The sequence below is a fragment of the Phyllostomus hastatus genome, unplaced genomic scaffold (genome assembly GCF_019186645.2).
Source record: "Phyllostomus hastatus isolate PE091 unplaced genomic scaffold, TTU_PhHast_1.1 phas_scaffold_385, whole genome shotgun sequence".
Classification (NCBI taxonomy): domain Eukaryota; kingdom Metazoa; phylum Chordata; class Mammalia; order Chiroptera; family Phyllostomidae; genus Phyllostomus; species Phyllostomus hastatus.
The window spans coordinates 8,626,073-8,651,552 of record NW_025334026.1 but is presented as its reverse complement, the minus strand read 5'-3'; the positions used below and the strand labels follow the sequence as shown (position 1 = coordinate 8,651,552).

Below are 25,480 nucleotides of genomic sequence, written 5' to 3'. Positions count from 1 at the left end.
TGTCTATAACTTTCATCAACTTCCAAACCCTTTCACATCGTGGGATCTCCCTGGGGCTCTTGGGCCTTGAGGAGGCGTTGGGCCTTCCTGCAGAGACCACCTAACACATGCTTGTCCAACTAAAGGCCCTGTGACATGACAACTCTCTGGCTTTGTGTGTGTGTGTGTGGGGGGGTGTTGTGGGGGGGGTGGGTGGGTGGTCTTCCCACACTGGGCTGTGGCTGCTGGGCTGATGGGCAACTTCCTGATTTGACAAGGCCCCAGGTTGCATTTGATGCAGCCTCTGTTTCTTCTGGAAACATCTGGTCCATCTGTTTTGAGTACCATCCCTGTTTCTAAAATAATAATGCTGGCTACCTCTAAACTCGTAAGTTTAAACCGTGACTCCAGAAAAACTTATGTCCTTAGTTGTATGAAGGGAAGGGGGAAAGCAGCTGGGAGATGATTTAGAACCTTGGCTCTTTACTTTTGCCACCACTATGGAACCTTTGTAGCTTGGGTGCAACTGCAGACAGACGTGGGCCGAGTGATTCTCTTGCTGTGTGGGCATCAAGCGTGTGCACCTCCGGCACCCCCTGGGCTCCATGGACACAGAGCTGCTCCACCATCCATGTGGGATGTTGTGCAGATATTAGGTATTGACTGCACTACAAGGAAATTTCTAAAATTTCAGAAATGGAGGTTCTTTTTATTACTTAATGTTTGGAAAATTTGATGACTATTTGAGAAAAAAAGTTTAGAGCCTCACCTCCCAGTATATACGAGGTCATCCAGAAAGTACCCAGCAATGTACTATGAAAAATAGAGACATTATTGATGAGGATACAAGATACAAGAGACACTGTACACAGGACAATGACGCCTCAGTCCCCTTCAAAGTAGGGACCTTGGGACCTCGCACAGTTCTCCCAGTTGCCATCAGCTGCCCCGTTGTATTCTCCTGAATCTCATCAATGGTCTGAAATCTCTTTACTTTCAAGGGTGATTTTAGTTTTGGGAAAAGCCAGAAGTCCCAGGGCACCAAGGACATTAAGAAGTCTGGGCTATAGTGGGGGCTGAGTCACCTGGGTGATTTAATGTTTCAACAGAAAACTCTGCACGAGACGTGATGCATGAGCTGGCACATATCCATGATGAAACTGCCAGTCACCACTTGCCCATAGCTGTGGCCTTCTGAATCATCCAAATAGTTTCCGCAGAGCAATGTTCAAGATTAATGCAAAGTGTGATGCAGATTCATTGCTCTACTTGCTCAGTCATTTTGAATGTGATGGCCACATGGTACACATGCTCACTCAGTGGCATCTACCACCCCACTGACTAGTACAGTGAAGTTGTCATTGTTCACATATGCTCATTCCAGTCCATTCTCCTTGGCTGCTGGGTTACATCGATGTCATGCAAACTGTTTTTATTACATGAACAATGGCTGGACTTTTTCCAGACAGATCTGGCATCCTGCCTTTTTTTAGCACCCTGGAAGCACTTACTTTCCTGGCATGGCCATCTGCAGGGTCATCAGGGCCCTTTCCACTGCCAAATCAAATGACCTTTCCCAGACTTGCTTTGTGTGTGACATCAGGGCAGACTCTCTTCCTCCTTATGAATACAAACATACCGTCATAGTAATCTTACCCTCTTCTCCTAGTAGATGTTTTTCTCATGGATTTTTAATTTTCTTTATTGACATCACTTTATAATAAATGGCCTCAAATTCAATCTCCAGATCTTGTCTGTAGTCATCCGTATACTCAAAAGATTTTAAGACCTTTTAATGTGTCAGGCACCAAGGTGACCACATCCCTGCCATTAAAGAGAATACCAGAAGTCTTTCCGCAGGGATAGGTAAGATGCTATGTCTGTCAGGATTCAAGCAGGAAACAGATGGCACACTAGATGGGGTGAGTGAAGAGATTTAGCAAAACATTTACAAAGGTTTGGGCAGAGTTAAGGGAAATCAGCAAGGAATGACAAGAGACAGTGAATTACTCTAAGGCTGGCAGCAGAGGAGGAGGGGGTTGCCATGCCAAGGGCTGAAGGGACCAGCGGAGGGAGCAGGTGACAGAACACGGGCTTAGCTGTGACCCTGGATGAAGCCTAGGAGAAGGCTGCCTGATTGCAGCTAGGGTGTGAAAGAATGCAGCCTCGACCACCACTGCCCATTGGGAAGGAGCTGGGGGAATAAATCCCCAACCTCTCTCTCTTTCTATTCATCATTCTCCTCAAGTTGTCACCTGTTGGTTGAACCCAACCCAAAGCAAGGGTGCTTGATGCTGTCTATACAGGTCTCACTCCTGGAGCATTTAGTGGGGGGAAAGGTGGAGAGTGGATATGGAGAGAAACATGAAGAATATTCAGTATAGGTGCTATGAGATGACTGACATCAATTTATTCTTCCTCCCTTTTTCCTCATCATCTTGTCTAATAACACCCCTTGGTTCTGCTGTCTTCAGCTAAGATAACTCAGGAGGCACTGCTTGACACAGAAGAAGGGAATCTTGAGTCCTCCAAGGCCTGGTGCCAAACAGCCACTCCACTCTCTTCCCCCTTTCCCTCCTTGCTGCTTCTTCCCTTTGCCAATTGCAGCTTCCATGCCTACAAGTTCATATGGTCTTCAATGGCTGCCACTGCTTCTGGCCAAAGAGCAAAGGGCTTTTTCAGAAAAGAAGGCTCCCTGGTTCATGGAATCATCCCAACTCGCACCCATGGCAACTTTTCCCAGCAAAGTGAAGACCAACTTGAGCCTTGTTGATGATCTTGAACTTTTATTTATCTTTGCCAACAGTTTCCTGGACCTGCTAAGTAAGCACATTAAAATGCCAGTGAAAATTTTTGCTGCCTTGTTGAAACTTTTTGGCAGATTAAATTGGGGGGAATGGGAGTACATGGACCACAAAACATATAAGTCCTCATTGTCACATCGCACTGTGAGGAATGATCTTTTTAAGGCTGCTAAATGGGTGACTTTCATAATGGAGGAAATAATGACACAGGAAGGAGAATAAAATCTCACTGGGAGCCCTTGTTCCCAGTGTATCCTTGGTGGGATTAGCATGCATCCCTGGCCTTAATTCCTGTGCCATTTTATAATAAATTTCCTCCCCAGACCCTCTGTCTGCATTGGAGAGGCTGCCCATGGGAGCATGCTGGGCAAGCACATCTGAGATGCACTTTAGCTCCAAGGTAGTATTTGATGACTTGGGGTTGGAAGCTATCTCTTTAGACTGGACAAAAGAAATGCTGTACCATAAAGGGAAGAAAAAGACATGCTGACCAAACCACACAGATGAAATAAGAGAAAGAATCAGATGTTTTCCACTGAAGCTGCTGAGTTGAAGGCCAGTTCTGACCCACTCCAATAGTCTTCTTCCTTGACTCTTGGGCCCCAATGCTGGCAGGAGAACCACAGAAGGCTGAGTTTGTGGCTTGTAAAAAGAGGAAGCAAGTACTGGGAAAGGAAAAGGGAAACTCAAGGTGAATGAACGGAAGTCCATAAAACCAGAAGAAAAACCACCATCAGTGCTTTCTTTATAATCTTTTTAAAAATTATGCAATAGTCCACAGATAGCATGTACTACGCACATGTCAGATAATAATTATATAATGATTACTAGTCATAGCCACCCCCAGCTTTATACTGGAGCATCACCAGACCTTTTAAGTTCCTTTGTATGTCTTTCCCTAGTCATAATACACTCTCTCTTTTGTGGATATTCATAGTTTCACTACATAAGTTTATATCCCTAAACTTAGTTTATATCCCTAAACTTTATATCCCTAAACTTGATTAGTTTTTGAAACTTTGTATAAATGGAGTTAAGTGCATCTTTTGATGCTTACTTTTTGCTTTACATTGAGTCTATGATATTCTTCCATTTATCTGCAAGCCATTTGTTTTCATCGTTGTATAATATTCTTTTTATGAGCTTCCTACCTTTTATTTACCACTTTTCATCTTGTTTTTGGTGTTAGGCTCTTCTTTCCCACAGCCTTTCTCGAATAGATCATTTGTGTGTGTGTTCAAGGTTGGGAGGAACATTGTATTCTGTCTCCATTACTTTTGGATGGTCAAGTAATCCATCCGAGCCTCCATTATCTCTAAAATGATCATGGTCATATCTACCCTGCATATCTAATAGGAAAGTGGATATAAAAGCATTGAAAAAATATAAGTCCAAACAATAATCATCACTGAGTGGAGAGTGGGCAAATGGGTGCATGAAGACAAGCAGGAAGTTTAACCACTTGGTTCATATTGAGATGATTCTGTAACTGTTTAAGCCTCAGTTCCTTGAAGTCTTGAGCTTCAAATACAGCTTTGATGACAGAACAGGCCTCTAGAGCAGAGAAGAAATAAGCTTTGAAGTGTGCGATTCCTACTGTAGATATAGTGGAAGTATACTCGAGGAGTGTGGTCAGAGAACACTTCCTAAGTGTTGTCTATCTTTCTCCTCCTTGCTGCCCAGCATTCACCTGCCCAGTCCCCACCCTTTACCGTGCCAACCGCCCCCTCCATGCCGATGGTGCCAGGTTCATATCTGGGGCCTCCTCAGCCATCTGAACTTCCATTCTCATGTGTTTCAGCTCCCCATTGGACACTCAATCCTATGCAAGTGTCCCATGGGTGCCCCATGTACCACATGTAGAGAATGGAACTCCTCAGGCTTTCTTCTGTATGCTCATTCTTGTGAGTGGTTTCATCACCCAGGCCTTCCACTGGAAATCCTAGACTCACTCACTTCTTCCCTCTCCCTCACTGTTACACTTGTCTGTCTCTTGTCTTGTGATGGTATCTCTTACATATTTCTCAATCTCTGCTCTCTTGATCACCACCACTGCCTTAAAGGAGACCCTCCCATTCCTTGTCTGGGCTGCTGCAAAAGCCCTCACTGAGCTCAGGTCTATCCTCCTTTGTATCTCGAATTATAACCAGAATCCAGGTCTATCTTGCTTTATATCTCTGACTGTATCCAGAACCCAGGTCTATCCTCCTTTATATCTCTGACTGTATCCAGAACCCAGGCCTATCCTCCTTTATATCTCTGACTGTATCCAGAACCCAGGCCTATCCTCCTTTATATCTCTGACTGTATCCAGAACCCAGGTCTATCCTCCTTTATATCTCTGACTGTATCTTCCTTTCTCAGCCTATCTTCCTTTCTCAGCCACGGAACTTTAACAAAGTCACTACATTCTCAGACTCAGTGTCCTCATTTGTCACCTAGAGATGATTCTAATACCTTCCTCATGAAGCTGTCAGATCAGATGACACAATGAGTCAGTTTAAGTAGTGCTTAATAGGGTACCCAGCACACAATAGATGTTCAATAAACAGTACTGGTCATTACTGTTAGTGCCTAGTGCCTTGTGCTATCCACCTTCCAGGTAAAATTCTAAATTCAAGAGTCAGGGCTAGATTCTGACTTCTGTGGGCCCTGGGAACTTTGGCCTTCATGGGTTCCTTCCACAGTAAAAAAAATTAAAAATTATGTTGTATGACTGCACTGTTATGATTTTAAAAGAAAATCAAACCTTTTCCTGGGTCCCCAAAAATCCTGGGGCCCCTAAGCCTTATGTCTGCTGTGATGAATAGATAAATCCTCCCTGAAAGGAACATGTGCACACTCTCTTTCTCTCTCTCTCTGTCTCTCTCTTTCTTCCCTCCCTGCCTCCTTCCCTTTTACTTCTTCCTTCCTTTCTGTCTGTCTTTCTTTTGTGTGTGATTAAGTTTTTTTTCTTTTGTTCATTATTGCTTTCTTTAGGTTTCCTCTCTTCTTTCAATTACTACTTGGATTAGATACTTACCTCATTAATTATCAGCCTTTCCTCCCCTCTGCCAATATATGCATTGACAAAGTTCCTTCCAAGTATTATTTTAGCACTATCCTAAAAGTTCTATGAGTTTCATGTATCTTCTAGTGACACGCTGATAAATTACTTGACCCATGATTGTTTTAAAAGACTTTTTACATTGCCAAAATATGTGAGTTCCTTGTGGTATTTTACTAGTGGTATTTGTTTTTTTAATTGCTTTATGTTTAGAGATTATCTGTAAGATAGGGAGACTTATCTGTAGCCTGTCAATTGTTTGAGTGTCCCATATGTCCTGCTAGGGAACATGTACTTATTAAGTCAGCTGTAGGGCCCACCAGATCAAGCTTGTTAATTCCGTTGTTCAGTTCCTCTGTATTTTTGCTAAATGTTTGTCCTTCTCCTCTGTTGAGTACTCAGAGACGTGTTAATATTTCCCACTATGATTGTGCTTTTGTTGGTCTGTGTTGTAATGTGTCCATTTTTGCTGTATATAATTTGAAGCTATACCACTAGGTGCATGGTAGTTTATAATTCTTTCCAGGTTCCTGGTGGACTGTTACTTTTCCATAAGGTAATGACTGTGTTTATCCCCATAAGGCTGTTTGCTCTAAATTCTTTTATCTGATATTAAGAGAGCCACTCCACCTTTCTTTTGGTAATTGCCTGGTATATATTTTCTCTATCCATTTTCACTCTGTTTCTCTCTCTCTCTCTCTCTCTCTCTCTCTCTCTCTCTCGATATTCATTGTATTAGTTTCCTGTGTTCTTTTTCTTTTCTTCCTTTCTTTTTTTTTCACTAATTGTTCACAATTTTGGTGGCTTAAAACAACAAAAGTGTATCATCTCACAGTTCTGGAGGCTAGAAAACCAACATAAAGGTTTGGCCAGGCCATGACCTCTGAAGGCTCTGGGGAAGAATCCTTTCATGCCTCTTGTAGCTTCTGGGAGTTGTGGACAGACCCTGGCATTCTGTGGCTTGCAGCTGAGCCCCCAATTTCTGTCTCCCTTGTCAAATGGCCTTCTTCCTTCTTTGTGACTATCTCTATCTCTGTGTCCAAATTGCTCTCTTCATATAAGAATATCAGCAATCTTAATTTGGTTATACAAAGACCCTATAACCAAATAGGTTCTCAAAACAGCTCTTGGGTAGACAGGGGAAACTCATGCCTTCATAATTAAAAATTACTATGAAACATTTAAGGCATAAAAAAGTTTCATGTCTATGCATATATGAGCCCTAACACTCCAGCCTTTAGTTAATGAGAAACCCCTCCTTCATCCTACCCCAGCAGATAAAGGCTCCACTCCGATTTTAACTTACCTCTGAGAGTTTCCCTTTCTTTCTTGCAAGCTGAGCTATGAATTTAAAATATTTTAAAAGTTTTTTTAAGTCAGCAGTTCTAGGTACTTTACTGGAAAGTTCTCATGTTCTTTTAGCCTTCCATCTTGCTGGAAACAGAATTGTCTATCAGAGTAGGTTTTTTTAATAGTTTTATTGAATTTTTCACATACCATATTATTCATCCACTTAAAAAGTGTACAATTTAATGAGTTTTCACTCCAGAATATTTCCATCACTCAAAATACCCCACACATGTTAGAGTTGCTCCCCATTTCTTCCCCTAGCCCCCTCAGCCCTAAGCATATGCTAATCCACTTTGTGTCTCTAAAGATTTGCATGTTCCATACATTTCATGGAAATAGAATCATACAATATGTGCTATTTGCTGACTAGCTTTGTTTACTTGGCATAATGTTTTTAAGGTTCACCCATGTTGTATGTATATAACTCTTTCATTATTTTTTATTTCCAATTATATCCCATTGTATGGATATTTCACATCTTGTTTATCACTCTTCAGTTAATGGACATTTAGTTAAATGAATTCTGCTGCTTTGAACATTTGTGTGTGAGTTTTTATGTAGGCATATCTTTCCATTTCTTTTGGGCATGTACCTAGGAGTGGACTTGCTGGGTTATATTACATATTGCATAACTGCCAAACTACTTTTCAAAGTAGCTGTAGCATTCTACACCCCCTAGTAATGTAGGGTTAAAACCTAGCACAGGTGTTTGTACTTGAAATGGGAAGAGTTCTCACAGATTTTTTGAGCATGGTGAAAGTAATGTTATTGGAATGTTTGTTGCACATTGATGTGGAACAAGAGATTAAAGACCAGGAAGCTTGTAGGAAGTGCAGGAGTAATTGAATTCTCAGCTGATGGCACCTCTATTTGGGCTGGTGGCAGGCAGAAAAGATGTCAGAGTTCCCGAAGAGTGTAGTGGACAATGGAAAAGATTCTCAGGCAGAAAAATAATGTTTACCTGAGTTAAACTCTGAGATGCTCGCTCAACCTTTGCTTTCTAATTCTGATATCATAGAAAATAAACTTCTTCTTTTAGAGAAGCAAGAAAGGGAATAACTATAAGTCTTTCCATTATGTGATAAAGGGGACCATGTGATCTGAGCAGATCTGTGGGCTTTTAATTTGCCTGGAGATGCCTTCCTGAGAGGTTGAGATCCTCCTAGGCTAGGTGGGCTGCCCACTGTGAAGGCTGAGGGAGATGTCTATGGCCCTAGTACATGCTCTTCTTGCTAGTGGCAGCAGTGAGTCTTTTGTAGATAGAGTCCTGTGGTGAGTGTGCGTGTGTGTGTGTGTGTGTGTGTGTGTGTGTGTGTACTAAGTAGCTTGGGCATTTGAAATGGCCAAATGGAATGAGAGCACTTAACAACAAAAGTTTCCTAGCTAAGTAATAAAACCTCTTATAACTCAAGGATTTAAAAGTTGCCCATCAAGCTGTTTATCGTATAATGGAACAATAGTTATAAAGCTGCCACCATCCAGGAGCTTGCAGTTGCTCAGTGAGGCCTGTGACAGGGGCTTCCTACTCTACTTGGCACAATCACTCTTTTATGGGGTTTTATCCTCTGTGATTTATTCTCAAGCATTTTGTATTCACTTTGCCATTTAGATGAAATGTAAGTAAAACCATAAGGTAAAAAACTGTGTCAGGCTGTTACACACTTTAAACTCATGATAAAATCAATCTGTATATTGTCCTCTGTTCAAATGAAGTAAAAACACCTGCATTTCGGCAGTTTCCTATTACTGACTTTTCTTGTCCCGTGTTGTATCAAGTGTCTCCTGGCCAAGCTGACGGTGGAGAGAGGCCAGCAGGCCCCAGCTCTGTCCCGTGTCCTGTGTCCTCCTCAGTTCCCGTTTCTCCTGGTCTACACACTCTCTTTTATAGGCCCCAGTTCTCAAAAACAGGGAGAGTTTTCTCACTGGCAATAGGACCTAATCCCACAACTCACAGTTGCTTTGCTCTTCCTCTCAATATAAATGTGTTCAGAGAATATTCCCGAGACTGATAAAATGAGAATATGTTTTCTTTTCCTGTGACAGATAATGGTAAAGTTTCCATTGAAGCTGCCTTTGAACTTGAATGATCCTGGTATGGTGGTTTTCAAATAATTCTTTTTTCCCCTCTTTTCTTCTAGGTTTATCCAAATCGCTTGGGCTCATTGAAGGTTATGGTGGGCGGGGCAAAGGGGGCCTTCCTGCTACCCTTTCCCCAGCTGAAGAAGAAAAAGCCAAGGGCCCCCATGAGAAATATGGCTACAATTCCTACCTCAGTGAAAAAATCTCACTGGATCGTTCCATTCCGGATTATCGACCCACCAAGTAAGTTCTGATTCAGTCATGCAGAGGAACTAACTGGATCATGCGGGTGGTGCAGGCCCAGTCTGTGACATTTTCTCATGGTACTTATAACTAGTGAGGTGGCTTTTATCTCATTCTCCTCCACAACCAATATACTGAGTACTGTCGATTATGAAATAATAGCTAAGTAAAAATTTTACATTTTTATAGAAGCCATAAACATATAGAAAGGTCTGCAATACAAAAATAATTTAAATAAAAGTAGAAATCAGTTCCGGCCAAAATGGAGGCATAGGTAGACACACTGTGCCTCCTTGCACAACCAAAACAAGGACAACAACAAAAACCAACCAGACTGACAGAAAATCAAACTGTATGGAAGTCCAACAACCAAGGAGTTAGAGAAGAAACATTCATCCAGACCGGTAGGAGGGGTGGAGATAGGCAGCTGGGTAGAGAGGACTCACGGCAAGGCAGCAGCTGGCGGACTGGGTGGTACCACATTTGTGTGCAGATAAACAGGGAGGAACAACTGAGGAGCGAGACAGACTGTGCACCCAGGTTTCCAGTGTGGTGAAATAAAGCCTCAAAACCTCTGACTGAAAACACCTGTGGGGGTTGAGGTGGCAGTGGGAGAAACTTCCAGCCTCACAGGAGAGTTTGTTGTAGAGACCCTCAGGGTCCTAGAATGTACACAAACCCACACATACAGGAATCAGCACCAGAAGGGCCCAATTTGATTATGGGTAGCAGAGGAAGTGACTGAAAATTGGCAGAGAGTGGAGCAAGCACCATTGTTCCCTCTCAGATTCATCCCCACATACAGTGTCACAACGCAGTGACTTGGGTTGCCCCACCCTGGTGAACACCTAAGGCTCTGCCCCTTACTATGTAACACGTGTGCTGAGACAAAAAAAAAAATGGCCCAAATGAAAGAACAGTTTAAATCTCCAGAAAAAATACAATTAAGTGACCAAGAGATAGCCAACCTATCAGATACAGAGTTCAAAACACTGGTTATCAGGATGCTTCAGAAACTCACTGGGTACTTCAACAGCATTAAAAAGACCCAGGCAGCAATGAAGATCACATTTTGTGAAATAAAGAAAGATCTACAGGGAACCAACAGTAATGGGAAGGAAACCAGGACTCAAATCAAGAGTTTGGAGCCAAAGGAGGAAAGAAACATTCAACCAGAAAAAAATGAAGAAACAAGAATTAAAAAAAATGAGGAGAGGCTTAGGAACCTCCAGGACATCTTTAAATGTTCCAGCATCTGAATCATAGGGGTGCCAGAAGGAGAAGAAAAACAGTAAGAAATTGAAAACTTATTTGAACAAATAATGAAGGAGAACTTCCCCAATCTGGCAAAGAAAATAGACTTTCAGGAAGTCAGGAAGCCCAGAGACTCCCAAAGAAGTTGGACCCAAGCAAGCACACACCAAGATACATAATTACATTACCCAAGATTAAAGATAAGGAGAGACTCTTAAAAGCAGCAGGACAAAAGGAGAGAGTTACCTACAAAGGAGTTCCTATAAGACTATCAGCTGATTTCTCAAAAGAAACCTTGCAGGTAAGAAGGGTCTGCAAAGAAGTATTTGAAGTCATGAAAGGCAAGGACCTCCATCTAAGATTACTCTATCCAGCAAAGCTATCATTTAGAATGGAAAGGCAGATAAAGTGCTTCCCAGATAAGGTCAAGTTAAAGGAGTTCATCATCACCCAGCCCTTATTATATGAAATGTTAAGGGGCTTATCAAAGAAAAAGAAGATAAAAAATATGAACAGTAAAATGACAACAAACTCACAGCTATTAACAACCGAACCTAAAAAACCCCTCAAAAACAAACTAAGCAAACAACTAGAACAGGAGCAGAATCACAGAATTGGAGATTACATGGAGGGTTATCAGTAGGGGAGGCAGAGGGGGAGAGAGTGGAAAAGGTACAGAGAATAAGTAGTGTAAATGGTAGGTAGAAAATGGATAGGGTGAGGTTAAGAGTAGTATGGGAAATGTAGAAGCCAAAGAACTTACATGTACAATCCATGGACATAAACTAAAGGGGAGGAATGCAGGTTGGAGGGGGTGTGCAGGGCAGAGGGGAATAAAGCAGGGAAAATGGGACAACTATATTAGCATAATCAATAAAATATATTAAAAAATATATATACACTTAAAAAAAACAGAAATCACCATGATCTCTAGAATAGCAACTGGTAAAATCTTCATATATTATCTTCAAGTCAATTTTCTCTACAGATTAAAAGCATGCGATATATTGTTTTATCTTTTTTCCATTCAACATTATTTTGTGAGCATTTCCTGATGTTATTAGTTATGATCATTATTTTCATTGTTCAGGATTTAAATTATATTTATTTTTTTATTATTATAAATGACATTTTGATGAATGTTTTTCCATTTAGGTCCTTATGTGTATTAATTTCATATTTGTTTTCTTAATCCACACTTGTTAATGTATACTTCTTAGATCACATTGTAGGAATATTTTTGGAGGCTCTAGACACATATTGTGATATTGCCCTACAGAAAGTTTATGGCAATCTCCACCCCTTTTGGAATTTTACTGGCCCTTCCCAAACTGGGTGCTACCATTTAAAAAATGTTTTGCCAGACTGATAGATTAGAAAGTACTTCCCATGATGGTTTCTGCTTATATTGTTTTGTCTGAGATTCTCACTTTTTAAACAGCTTGTTTGCCCCTTAGTTGTCTTATGGAAGGTTCTGTGTGCTCAGATTTAAGAATTATTTATTTGCTCCTTGTGAAATAGAGAAATGAAATTGCTCATAGAATCAAGATGCTAGAGGAAAACCTATTTTCTAGGCAGGAGTCCACTTTGGCATCTCAAACAGATTTTTCGTTTTCTGTAAGGTTTGTAGTGTCTCTCTTTTTCCATTCAGAGTGTGCCCTTGTTTAGAGCAGATTATTTGTTTTTCAAATGGGCTTTGTACAAATCAGTTAAGTATCCTGGTTACTGAGAAAAATAGATTTGAGATAAAGAAAATTATCTTAAATGGATTTAAAATTGCAGGATTAGCCGAGGAACCTGTTAAATCTCTCTCCCTGCCTAATAAGCATATATTCATTTGAATCACTAGGAAAACATACATCACCCTGTTGGAAGCTATTTTGTATTCCTGGACTTTTGCTCTCAAAAACATCTGGCTGTTTTCATTTTCTGGTACTCTCTGATTAGCCTTCCTTATTTGGACATTGGCAAATAAATAGAGTCATAATTTTTTTTCACTCCTATGAGAATAAAAATGCTTCCAACATGGAGCTACTGGAAACGGGTCAGTTGAACAAATATTAGTGAGTACCTATTATGTGCCAGATGTTCTTCCCCACTCTAGGGGCAGAACATCAAATAAGCTACAGGTCTTACCTACTTACTATTTGTCTAGGGAGGGAGACAGATGCGCAAGCTGATCTATTCAGCACAGTGTGGTGTATATGGTGTGTATCAGGTCAGAAATAAACACAGCTTGTGTAGGGAGGATGCGGGAAGGATTCCTGCTTAAGATATAGCCTGAGCTTAATTTTGAAGGACCAATAAAAGTTGGAAAATTGAAGAAGGGAGGGGGTAAGGGCAGACTAGGTAGGGGAACAGTAAGATCAGAGTTAGGGGTGCAAGTAAAAATGTGGTATGCTCAGGGAAGAATACATAGCTCCATTGTGCTCTGTAGTGTAGTATGGTGGCTTCAGCATACCACTTATTTCTGGTCACTCCTGAAATTTTTCTAACATAAGAATTAAGGGCTAGAGAGTGTGGCAACCTGTAAGGGACAAGTAAACAGGTGACAACAGTGGAGAAGAGTCACCTACAAAGTTTTAGAAGGTGGAAAGAGGATGGATCAAAGGTAACTGACAGCAAACTGTATGATGCTGAGACCCAACCTCCTGGGTGGAGAGTGGGTAAGAGCAGAAAAATGTAGTCTAGTTACATCTCGAAACACCAGCGGTTCTGGGTACTTCTGACGGCTGGGAGGTGGATTGGAGCAGAAGGATTGCAATTGCATCTCCAGATCCTTTCTTCAACTCTGCACACCAGAGTCTTTCATTTTCTACCTAGTGGAATATGGGAAGTTTACTTTCTAGAGAAGGTGCACTCTGGGTTTTAGTTCATAAGATGTAGCCTAGGGCAGAAGATAAGGTTCCATATTAAATGAGAACACCCTCATTGTCCTTCAAGATTTTTTTTATACCTTCATAGTAAGTGTTTGAAGAAACCACTCTGAGGAAACCACTCTGAGGAAACCATCTAGCCTAAGAAAAAGGCCAATATATCTGATACTTGGGGGTATACCCCCAAAATGATTGGGTTCTGCTCATTAACTATTATTAGTAAGTTAGGCCTGTTGTTAAAGCTCCATTCAACTACACATAGCTGTTTTACTCTAAAATAAGAAAGGAGAGAGAGGATCCCCAGACATCTCAGGAGAGTCTTTGTCATAAAAGGCCTCAGCAACAACAAAATCAGAAAACACAGTTGGAGAAAACAGAGACTACGAGCTTTAAAACTATAATTCACAACATAGAGATATCATGAAAGTTGTGTTTTATTCACAGAACAAGAGCCAAGAGCTATGTTAAAGTAATAATCAGAGAATTTTTTTTTAAAAAAACAAGCCTTGGAAGTTATAAATGAGATAGAAATAAATAATTCACTAAAAGGTTGGAAGATAACATTGAAGATAACATCTTCCATTTCTAGAAGATAGAAAAATAAAAAATAAAAATAGGAGAGAAAAGGCTTAAAAAGAATTATATCAGTCTAGTAGTTCACCATCAACTAAGAGGAATATCAAAAATGAACAGAGAAAACAGAAAGAAGAAAATCATCAAACAAATGATACAAGAAAATTTCCTGGGACTATAGAGTTTGTAGATTGGAAGGTCCTACCCAATGCCTACATGATGAATGAAAAGAAAAACAAATTAAATGCAGGTTAAGAAAATGTAAATATAAATTCTCAGAACAACGTGGATGAAGAGCAAGTCCTAAAATCTTTTAATGGGAAAAGTGCCTTAAATACAGTTGGTATTGGATTTCTTAGTAGCAATATTAAAAACTAGGAGACAAGTTGAAAAAATTATTTTCAACTCACGATTCTATAGTCAGCTATAGAATAGTTTGGACCAAGAACAATCACAAAGTAAACAAATTACTTTTCTGTAGGCTCTCAACAAGTTTACCTTTCTTGAATCTGTTGTCAGAAAGTTACTCAGGGATATGCTCCAGGGAATAAAATAAGAAAGAGAATGATAATAGGATTGAGGAAACGGGATTCAAACAAAAGAATACTGAAAGCAGACCCCAGAAAGATGATGAAGGGCTGTTCCAAGGTGCTAGTGGTGTAGCAAGCCAAGAGATCAACCATTTCCCTTTGGAACAGAAGGATGGAGGGCTATAGGAGGTATATATCTAAGGGGAGCAGGGTTTAGAATTATTTGAATACTTGGTATTTTTGAGTACATTAAAATTATTAAAAATTAATATTTTATTGTGATATAATTGACATACATTTTATTTATTTCAGGTGTATGTTATAAAGATTTGATATTTGTTGACATTGCAAAATGACCATTGCGTTAAATCTAGTTAAATCTATCACCACACATAGTTACAGAATTTTTTTCTTGTAATGACAACTTTTAAGATCTACTCTCAGCCATTTTCAAATATGAAATATAGTACTATTAACTACAGTCACTCTAGTGTACATTAGTACCCCATGACTTATTTTATAACTGGGAATTTGTATCTATTAACTCTCTTCACCCATTCTGCCACCCTGCACCTCTGGCAACCACCAATATTTTTCTCTGTATATATGAGATTGTTGTTCTTGTTAGATTCTTCATATAAATGAGATTGTATGGTATTTATCTTTGTCTGACTCATATCACCGAATATAATGCCCTCAGAGTCCATTCATGTTGTCACAAATGACAAATGTTCATTCATTTTTTATGGCTGAATAGTATTCCAGTGTGTGTGTGTGTGTGTGACATTTTCCTTACGTATTCATCTATCAGTGGACCCTTAGGTTTCCAACTTCGCTATTCCAAGTAATGCTGCAATGAACATGGACGTGCATATATCTTTTTGAATTAGTGTTTTCAATTTCTGTCAATAAATACTCAGAAATGGAATTTCTGGGTCATATTTTTACCTTTTGAGGACCATTTATGCTGTTTTGCACAGTGGCTACACCAATTTACATTCCCACCAAGAGTGCCCCAGGGTTCCCTTTTCTCGACATCCTCACCAACACTTAACTATTTCTTGTCTCTTTGACAATACCCATTCTAACAGGTGTGAAGCAGTATCTCATTGTGGTTTTGATTTACATTTCCCTGATGACTAGAGGTAGTTGAGAATCTTTTCATGTACCTGTTGGCTCTCTCTGTGTCTTCTTTGGAAAAATTCAGATCCTCTGCTCATTTTTAAATCAGATTTTCTTTCTTTTTTTTTGCAATTGAGTTGTATACTTTTTAAAATATATTTTGGAAATTAACCCCTTATCTTAGATATGATTTGTAAATAGTTTTTCTCACTCAGTAAGTTGCCTTCTTATTTTGTCAATAGTTTCTTTTACTGTGTAGAAGCTTTTTAGTTTGATGTAATATGACTTGTTTATTTTTCTTCTGTTGCTTTTGCAAGAATTTTTAAACCATTCTTTCAGAAAGTTTGGGACTGAATTAGTGGTTGACACACAAAAAAGCTTGTGGAAAAGCAAAGCAATTATTAGCTACACAAAAAACAAAATTTCCTCAAGAAATGAATCGCAATCCCATGCACTCTGTGGCTCAGCTGTGAGCAATACAGTCATGCAAATGTAAATAATGGGTATTTACTTAACTAGGAGTTATGGTGTAACTATATTGGAAGAAAGAGGAAGTGACATGTGTGTGTAAGGTGGGTAGTATAAGAAATTTATATCTTCATCTTTAGAAATGGAAAATCAATTGAGAATGTCTAAAATTTATACATCAAGAAATAGCATAATCATTGTTATTTAGAAATGGAGATTAGAGAAATGGGATGAGACCATATATGTCTTGTTTTAATAAAACAGAAGTTTAATTAAGCAATAAGTATAAATCTATACCAACAAATTAAGTACGAGATAGGAAGGGTAAAAGTAGGGGAGAAGAAAGAGTTGGAGATGTAAGTTGAATGACACGACCACATTGGCCTTTTTAGGTTATCCTGGCAGCTCTTCAGAGGAGGAATTTGAAGGTAGAATTAGAGATAAATTTGAGAACTTGCCCAGAGGGCACAACCAGGGGCACCATTGTAAATTGTGGGCTTCAGAGCAGCCATTACCAAATTAGCCTTTTTAATTGCAAATTAATCTTTGCTGTCCTAGAGTGGTAAAGGCCTTGCCTTTAGAAGCTGCTTTTTCTTGATAGGGGGAGGGAGGCAGTTTTCTGGGTCCAGAGCCACTCCCAGTGGTCAAGAGCCTTCTTGTGAACCCTCCCAAAAGCTCCCCCAAGTTTAGAGGATTTAAATTGGCTAATTCCACTGCAAATTTTATGCACAACCTCATGTTGTTTTAATTTTTATTGTTTTATTATCATTAGATTACTCTTGAGAAAATTGTCTTTCTTTTTAAGATGAATGAATTTTCAGGTAGTAGTGGGATTAACCATTTGCTGGTCATATTTCGTGCAAATGGATTCCAAAAAGCTGCTTTTCATTTTACTTTAACTCTGTGATTTTGATTTCTTCCACTGGACAGATATTTTAAATTTATGTGAATCTCAAACTGTCAATCTTTTCATTTTCCTTTCTTCGCTGCTTCAAAGCTGAGGGAGATAGCATCCCTCAGAACACTTATCAATATTCTGTTCTGCTCTGTTCTGTGACTCTCGCATTTCACTCCTCCATCCAACTAGAGTTTATTTTGAAAGTACACGGTATGTATCTTTTGTTTAAAATTTTTGCCCATGTTTTTTCAAAGTGTTTTTTTTTCAAAAAATATTTTGTAAATAACTGTTTTCTTTCTTGTATTCGAAAGTGCTAAATGTAATACACTTTATGCTTTTGATATATATCAGTGGGCTTATTTTCTAGGCTCTATGTTGTTCCTTTGGTCTATATTTCTTTTCTTTCTTTTTCTGAATTATTAAAAATGACTGTTGGCTGAAATCTCCAATCTCCACTGTGCTGGTGCCAGGCAGAGATCAGGTGCATCTGGGCTTCCTAGGAAATCAGAGAGAGAGTGGGTGGCAGTGACTCTTCAGAGTCCTTAGGGTTGCTCTCACTTAGACAAGGGAATGTGCCATCCCGGGGGGTCAGAGGCCAGATAGCACAGAGGTGACCTTGGTCTTAAGGGTGAGCAGGAATTTTTCTTTTAAAGAGAACATAGAGCATTTGACAGAGAGAGAGAGAGAGAGAGAGAGAGAGAGAGAGAGAGAGAGAGAGAGATGAGAGAGAGAGGGAGGGAGAGAGGGAGAGGGAGTGGGAGAGGGGAAGAGAGGGGAGAGAAGGGCATGTGAAGGAGGAGGGCAGGAGAGGTTCTTGGATTTAGAGGTTAGGAGAACAACACAAAATCTTTTGGCTGAGCTTAGAATTTCCACAGTGAATTGTGGAAGAGTTTGTGGGGTTAGGGGGAGCCCCGCAAAGTACCTCATGTGCCAGCCTGTGTTAGGCAGAGACTTTACTATTTCAGTGGACACCAGTGAAGGACGTGAGGCAAGATGGTGTTGTTGTTATACTCTAATTTTTAAAAATTATGGCTAACTCTAGGAGAAATGTGGGGGAAAGTTTAGAGGAGATGAATGCTGCTGGCAGGATGGCTAAATATAAGTCTCTTCTTCATCCATCCAACGTTTGCTGAGTGTCAGCTCTGTGCAAGGCGAGAGAACAGAGACGTCTAATACCACAGTGAGTGTTTTATAAGGATCACAGTTATTTCTCTGTAACAAACCAAGGGCTAAAAAGAGATGGAGTGGAATGGCCAGATTCAAGAAAAATTTCCTGAGAATCAACAAAAGGAAGCAAGTAATTGGATATGGATGAATTGGGACAATCAGAAGTTTCTAGCTTTGGAGGAGACGAAGAGGAAGTGAATTCATTAACCAGGAGAGTGACTCCTGCAGAGGTTTCTGTTTTGTAGGGAAGATCACAATTCCACTTGGGCAGGGTCCCGCCTAGTTATGGGTTTCTTGAGGTCACAACATGAGAGGAATCTGTCTAGCTTTATTCATTATTTGGCTCTGTGTGTGTGAGCAAGAAGGTAACGTTTGGTGACACCAGGAGCCTGGCAAGGCTTTGCAAACCCCCACTCCTTCCCCATGCTGAGACATACCATTCTATATTATATAATGGCATGTTAATTATCTGCTTGCCCAATTATCTTGTAATGTAGGAGAGGGACCACCTAGCAGCACAGAAATCTGTCTGTTTATTAACGGCACTGCTGAGGTCCCTGACCGCATTTTGTAGTTTGCCTCCTCCTCTCAGACTGTGTAGGTAATTTATGGGCAGTTTCTACTACTGTTATCTTCAATTTCTCCTTTGGCCTCCTGCTTATAAATCCAGATGTCAAATCTCTCTGGAATTCATTTTGCTTCACTCAGAAAGTCTCCTCTTCCCTTTATTGCCACAAACTCGAACCTGTTATATTCCAACAGCGTCTGCTTTAGACATGTGCTACGTGAGCTGTCCGGGGACCATCTCACATCATGTTAGGCAGACAGCTGCATGTTTGGGTCTGGAGGTCAGGACTGGTGCCTGGACTAATCGTGGAGATTTGGGAATCACCCCTGCCTAGGGGGTATTTTAGATTGGGTCTGTGTGTGTTTGTGAGCTGTGTGCCTATGTGAATTATGGTGTTATAATTTAGGGGGATGAATCTACTCACTTGTTAAGACTCAACTCGAGTTTTCCTGACCCCGTGCAAAGGACATGTCTAATAATGGATGCTGTGGCTGGGCTTTTTTTTTCTTTTCTGTATCATTCCTTGGGTGATAGCTATCCTGTGGCTCACAGGCTGGTTGTCATGTAGAATGAAAGCACCTTAAAGAGGGTCAGGAACACCGTGTTAAAACTTTCTTTTCACAGAGGTGGGCACAGAAGGGAGTTATCCAATAAATACTTGTTGGTTGAAATAATAAATAAGTATATCTTAGGAGTGTCTCTGAATCACCAACCACAATAATTATTCCCTTTTATTGACTGCCTTTTATGTTTTTGTCACTGTGCTGTATGTTTTATTGATCTTGTTTAAATTTAACCACTCTCTGAAGTAGCTGTTGCCACCTGTTTTATAAATGAGGAAAGGAGGGTGTGGAGAGGTTGAGCAACCTGCCTGAGGTCACACAGCTAGTGAGTGCTGGTGTCCACATTCAGACCCAATTGTGTGTGCATCTTCAGGACTGTGCCTGCCCCCACACCCAGTGCCCCACCCAGCCTTCCCTGTGGGGGACTGGGACCTCCTACTCCACACTGGTATGCCCAGAAGAAAAAGAAATGTCGAGTCTTAGAGACAAGACAAGTCTCTGAGGAAATCAAGTGTGCGTGTGTGTGTGCGCATGTAGACTTCCTTATTTTCTTCTCTTGGTCTCTTTTACTCCTCTGACTGTAACAGAATTCTACTACCACAGGGGCTGTATTTTCATTTGGATTAACCATTGTCCATTAAGGTCACCTAGTATGTAGTTATGTAGTGTAATATAGTTGAAATCCTCTTTAAGGGATATAGTATTGTTTTTTTGTAAAATTCAGGAAAAATACACTTAAAAATATTATTAAGTTTAGAAAATGTCTTACGATAGAGTTGATTTAACCCAGACACACAAGCAGAAGGGACATCTTTTGTCAGAGCTGGTCCTCCCCTAGCTGTGGGGTGAAGGGAAATTTGCAAGTAGGGGTGTCCTCCCTTTTAATATGTGAGGGTGATAATTCCTGAAGTATTTGTGAGTGAATGTTGATCCTACATTTGTGAGTTCCCTATATCTGAAGAGCATGTGTAGATCACTGAAAAAACCTTACTAAGAAAGTTTTTCATAGAGGTCAAGGGCATGGACTTGGAACTGTGCTTTCTAATCCCAACTTTGCCGCTTATTGGCTATGCAACCTTGGGCCAGTTATGTAACTTTTCTGTGCCTCAGTTTCTTCATATGTAAAATGGCAATGTAATCATACCTACTTAATGGAATTATTATGGGGAGTAAGTTATTCCCATGTTATTACATGGAGAATGCATAGACTAGTATACCAGGCATTAGTCTCAGGCCTTCTCATGGATTAATGATATCTGATCAATAAACATTAGCTCTAGTTATTTTTAGAGACCCTTTGCCATACATGACTCTTATCTTTAAAACACATTGCATGGAATGACAGAATCTTCAGGAAAGTATCTTCCTGAAAAGTAGCTTTTAACTGTGTGTTTCACTCAAAAGAAAAACTTCTATCTTGAGTAATTAGCATTCCTTGTCACCAACTTGCCCCAGAAACTCAGGGCCTGAGACAGACACCAGGCTGTGGTGAGTGCCTGGGAAGGGCACATAGCTCCCTAAGGCTCTTCCTTGTGGGATCAGAAGGCTCAGCTTTGAGATTCATCACAACTTCCATATGAAAGAAGCTCAGTCCAGGTGTCCTGAGGGCCAGAGAGACTTGGAAAAGCTGGTGGGCTGGGGCCAGCTGCCACCTGCTTCTTTGCCATCATCAATTGTGGTCAGACTACAAACACAGTACAATGTATGTTCTTACTTTTTCATGAGTTGAAGTAATTTTTTCCCCACATATGAAAATAATTTTTTATGAAAAGGGCTGAATATTTAAAAGCATACTATACATTATATAGTATTTCTCAAAATGAGGTCTTTGGGGCTTGCTAAAATGTTGGTTGCCAAGCCCAACAGAGTTCCTGGTCTGAGGTCTTGGCCACTTTCCATGAATTAATTCCATACATTGAGAACCTCTGAAAGCGTAAGGAGGATTTTGAAAGATGGGGCATTGTTCAGCTGTGGCCTTGTCTGCAGAACGCCTGTACACTCAGGGAAGTTTTGATTTTTGAGACTTTTGAAGCTGGTCCAATGTGGAGCTTGACTGGGCCTCCAAAGTGCATGCGGAGGTGGCTGGGCAGGGGTGAAGTCACTGCTTCTGCATCTCACAGGCTGTGCTTGGATCTGGGCAGCAGAAAGAAAACCCTTTGTTGCCTCAATCAGATGCTCCTGTCTTAATATCCCCAAATGTTACAGATAAGAAGTGAATGACTCAGTTTTCATCATATTTCCTGCCATCTATGAAAGGATGTGACTCTTAGAATCAATATGATTATTCAAACAGAGGCCTGGAATGCTCTTTGGGTAAAGGCATCAGAAATTGCAAAAGTGAAAGAGAGAAGCTCCTATAGGGCTTGCATCCCCCCTGCTTGATTGAAGGCTTCTCGTGTCCCTACACTGATGGTTCCCAACCTCAACTGTATATTGAAATCACCTGGGGAGCTTTTGAGGTTGGGATGCCGAGACTGTACCCCAGAGTAAGCAAACCAGAATCTTTGAGAATGGGGCCCAAGCATCAGTATTATATTATTTTTAATAAGTTCCCCAGATGCCCCCAATGTTTCACAAGATTGAGAACTAGTGGGCCTGCCGTATCTGGGGAGGTATGGTTCTTGCATTTGTATCACCAATGCAGCTGGTTAAAATGTCTTCGCCTGTCCTGCTGCAGAGTGGGTAGTCCAGAATAGGAGTTGTAAATGTATATTTTTTCCCAGTTATTCTGAGTGATTTTTATCTTAAAAATTTGAGCATCCTGGGGCCCCACCATCTGAGATTCTCCAGGCATGGAGGCAGGTGGAAGAAAAATGAGGGTCAGGATGGGGAAGGGGTTCCCACACTCAGGGAAGTTCCTGTCCCTTGTTGGTGGTTTAGCTTGTGTCCCTTCCCTCTTCTGACTTGTTCCTTCCTATCCTGTATTCTCATGTTTCATTCACTTATTGAACAAATGAAAGTTAGTAGAAATCAACCTCATTTTGAATTATCTTCTTTTTAGAATTTTATTATACCCCATGAATGGTTGACAACTCTCTGCGGTATCTCAAACATGGAGATGTAGAACAGAATGAAACCAACTTACTGTTTGCATTATGAGAAGCACCATAAACACCATGGGGGTCAACGACTTGGCTAATTTTTAAGAAAGGATTCCTACTGCTTTCTGTGCCCAAAAGTTTATGAATTGGCAAAATTAATTCAGTCTTTTATTGGGACCTGACTGGATGCTCATCTAAATGCATTAAAGTGAGGCCACAAAAAATATCCCTCTATTTCTGTTCTAGAGAGCTTTCTGGACAAATTTTAATTTTTTGCATGAGGAACTTGAAATTAGTGGTGAGAAACCAATGTGAACCTTGTCCTATCTATGCAAATGAATGTGTTCTGTGGCCTGTTCACAACCTCTAGAGTCACTGTCCTCCAAATTCATGTTCCTCCAAATCAGGTTCCCCAAATGTTTATGAGAAATGGGATTTTGGATTTATAACCTTAAATCAAACCAATGTTGGAATTTACATAAATGGTTGCTCTTGCTGCTGTAGCCCTTTGATGCTTTGTGGAAGGGCTGTAGGCACTTGGGAACTAGGAGAATAGTTCCCTTCTTGTAACAAACAGAAATGATCTAGACTTGGAATCTGCAACCTATATGTTTCTAGGGGATTACTCTGCCTGCCCAGTTCCACTGACCCTCACCCTTTAGTGAATCTAAGTTAAAACAAATTCAGATATACATACACACCCCTATACCTATAAAAGAGCCCAAGCTAGCCTACATGAGCCCAGGGTAGGCAGCCTGCTGAATTCCACTCTGATTTGTCCTGAAAACAATTGTTCCTCAGCCCTGAATATAGTCAATAGAGGCAAAGGTCTCTGCAACTACAACGTCTTTTTGCTGTTTTACTTTTCCACATGTGGGCTTCTCCATTGTTTTTGTACTGTGAGTAAAACAGGGGAGTGCCACAACACTTTGTAACAAGGTGAGATTCACAGTACTGTAAGAGCTGGGGAGATAAGTAAGGCTTCTGGAGGAATGGGCGAAATGGGCTAAATTCAGGTATTGATGGGAGTGCTACATGGATACTGCAGAGGGAGACAGGCTCATCAGTATTACAGATGGAATGTCCTCAGAGTTAATTTAGAAGAAATTCTGATCAGTGAACAGAGCTTTGAGGATGGATGCAGGAAAAAGAAGACTGTGGCATATGGAGAGAACATATTTGTTCTTAGAAAATCAGTAGGAAATATTTAATGTCATCATAACCTCATCTGCATAAAAATAGTCATACTCAGCAAACCAGATGAAAGCAGAAGAAAACGTGATGGCATCAATGCTATGCAAGTTTTGTTTCATTATGAATAATATAAATAATTCAATCGAATAAATAAATACAAAATTGCTTCAAGTAGATGTACTGTAAATTGCTATTCTGTGAAAATTCCTTTAATGGTACATTTGCTGCCTCCATGGGCAGCACCTTGCTGTACACTTGAGCCTTAATAATAATATTGAGCTCTCCTAGCTCTCAAATATTATATGGACACAAAGTACTTTTTAATAGCACAATTCTGTTCATAATGTGACCTTGAAAAAGTTATATAAGCTATACCTTGTTTTCATCATGATGAATACAGTCCCACTTTGCATATGGGTGGGTCTCCTTAAGCAATATCTGATCATCAGAAATTTGATGAGTCTTTAGCCACACTATGCTAGATACTTACTTCTTATTAAAATGTAATTAATTTATTTTATTGAATTTATTGGGGTGACATTGGTTAATAAAATTATATAGGTTTCAGGTGTACAAGTCTATAACACATCATTTGTATATTACTCATGTTTTTCAGACTGTAAGATGCACCTAGGTTTTAGAGGAAAATAGGAAAAAAATTTTTGAAGCAAAAAATGTAAAATATTTAATAACATAAATAGTGTAATATTTCACCAATGTAAATATAAACAGAACTCAACAGTGGCATTAACAGCCATTATTCCTCCCAAATTTTGGGGGGAAAGTGCATCTTATAGTCCAAAAATATGGTATATTGTGTGTTTACCACCACCCCAAGTTAAGTCTCCTTCCATCACCACTATCCCCCCTTTATTCTCTTCTACCTTTCCTCCTCTCTGGTAATCACCATACTGTTGTCTAGTAAGGTTTGTTTGTTTTTCTTAATTCTTTTACATTTCTCATCCAGTGTGCTGCTTCCCCCCCCAAAAAATAATTCTTAATAAATATTTGTAATCTAGTGGCAGGATTAGAGGCACTGTTTTTGTCTTACAAAGTCTGAGCAGAAGAGTTCTCAAGTAAGCAGAAATTGTGGTTTAGACAAAGCCAATGGAACTTATTAGTTAATTGATATCAACAAACATATTCAAGGGCTAGGTGGATAGCCATAGGCATGTACCATGCGAGTTATAACAGATGCATATGGTACAGTCTCTGTATTCATTTCAATTTGTTGATTGAGTCAGTGACCACTCAGTGATTCATTCCCATGTGCCAGATACTATGCTAGATGCTGAGATTATAATGGGAGACGTAATAAACTGCAAAAAAGTGAATACTAGATAATTATAGATTGTGATAAGTGCTCCTAAGTAAATAAGCAGGGTGCTAATTACAGAGTAACTGGAAATGGGGGTGTACTTTAGAGAAGTTTCACCGAGGAAGGAGAGAAGATCAGGATAGGCCAGCAGATCAAATGCCTGGCAGAAACACTCTCCTGACAGTAAAAAAAAAGGTCCTTAGAAAAGCCTTGAGTTTGGAATGGGCCTCACTTTATTTGGGAGCTGCTAGGGGGTATGGGCAAAGGGTTTGAGGAGGATGGTAAGGTGGGTAAGAATCAGATCATGCAAGACTCTGTGCAATGATAAAAAATTTGAAATTTATTCCACTGGGAATAAAACTGGCATATTGGGTCAAAGAATGTACCCCCACTAAAAACTTCAAGTC

At 40.1% G+C, this 25,480-nt stretch overlaps 1 protein-coding gene across 4 annotated transcripts in view; it reads left to right on the top strand.

Moving 5' to 3' along the window:
- Window positions 1-25,480, top strand: part of GALNT17 (polypeptide N-acetylgalactosaminyltransferase 17) — a 430,203-nt gene that overhangs the window by 144,584 nt on the left and 260,139 nt on the right. For all 4 annotated transcript variants that reach the window (XM_045819620.1, XM_045819622.1, XM_045819619.1 and 1 more), the window contains exon 2: window positions 9,318-9,501. In XM_045819620.1, the coding sequence (XP_045675576.1) occupies window positions 9,318-9,501 (184 nt within the window). The remainder of the gene's footprint in view (window positions 1-9,317; window positions 9,502-25,480) is intronic.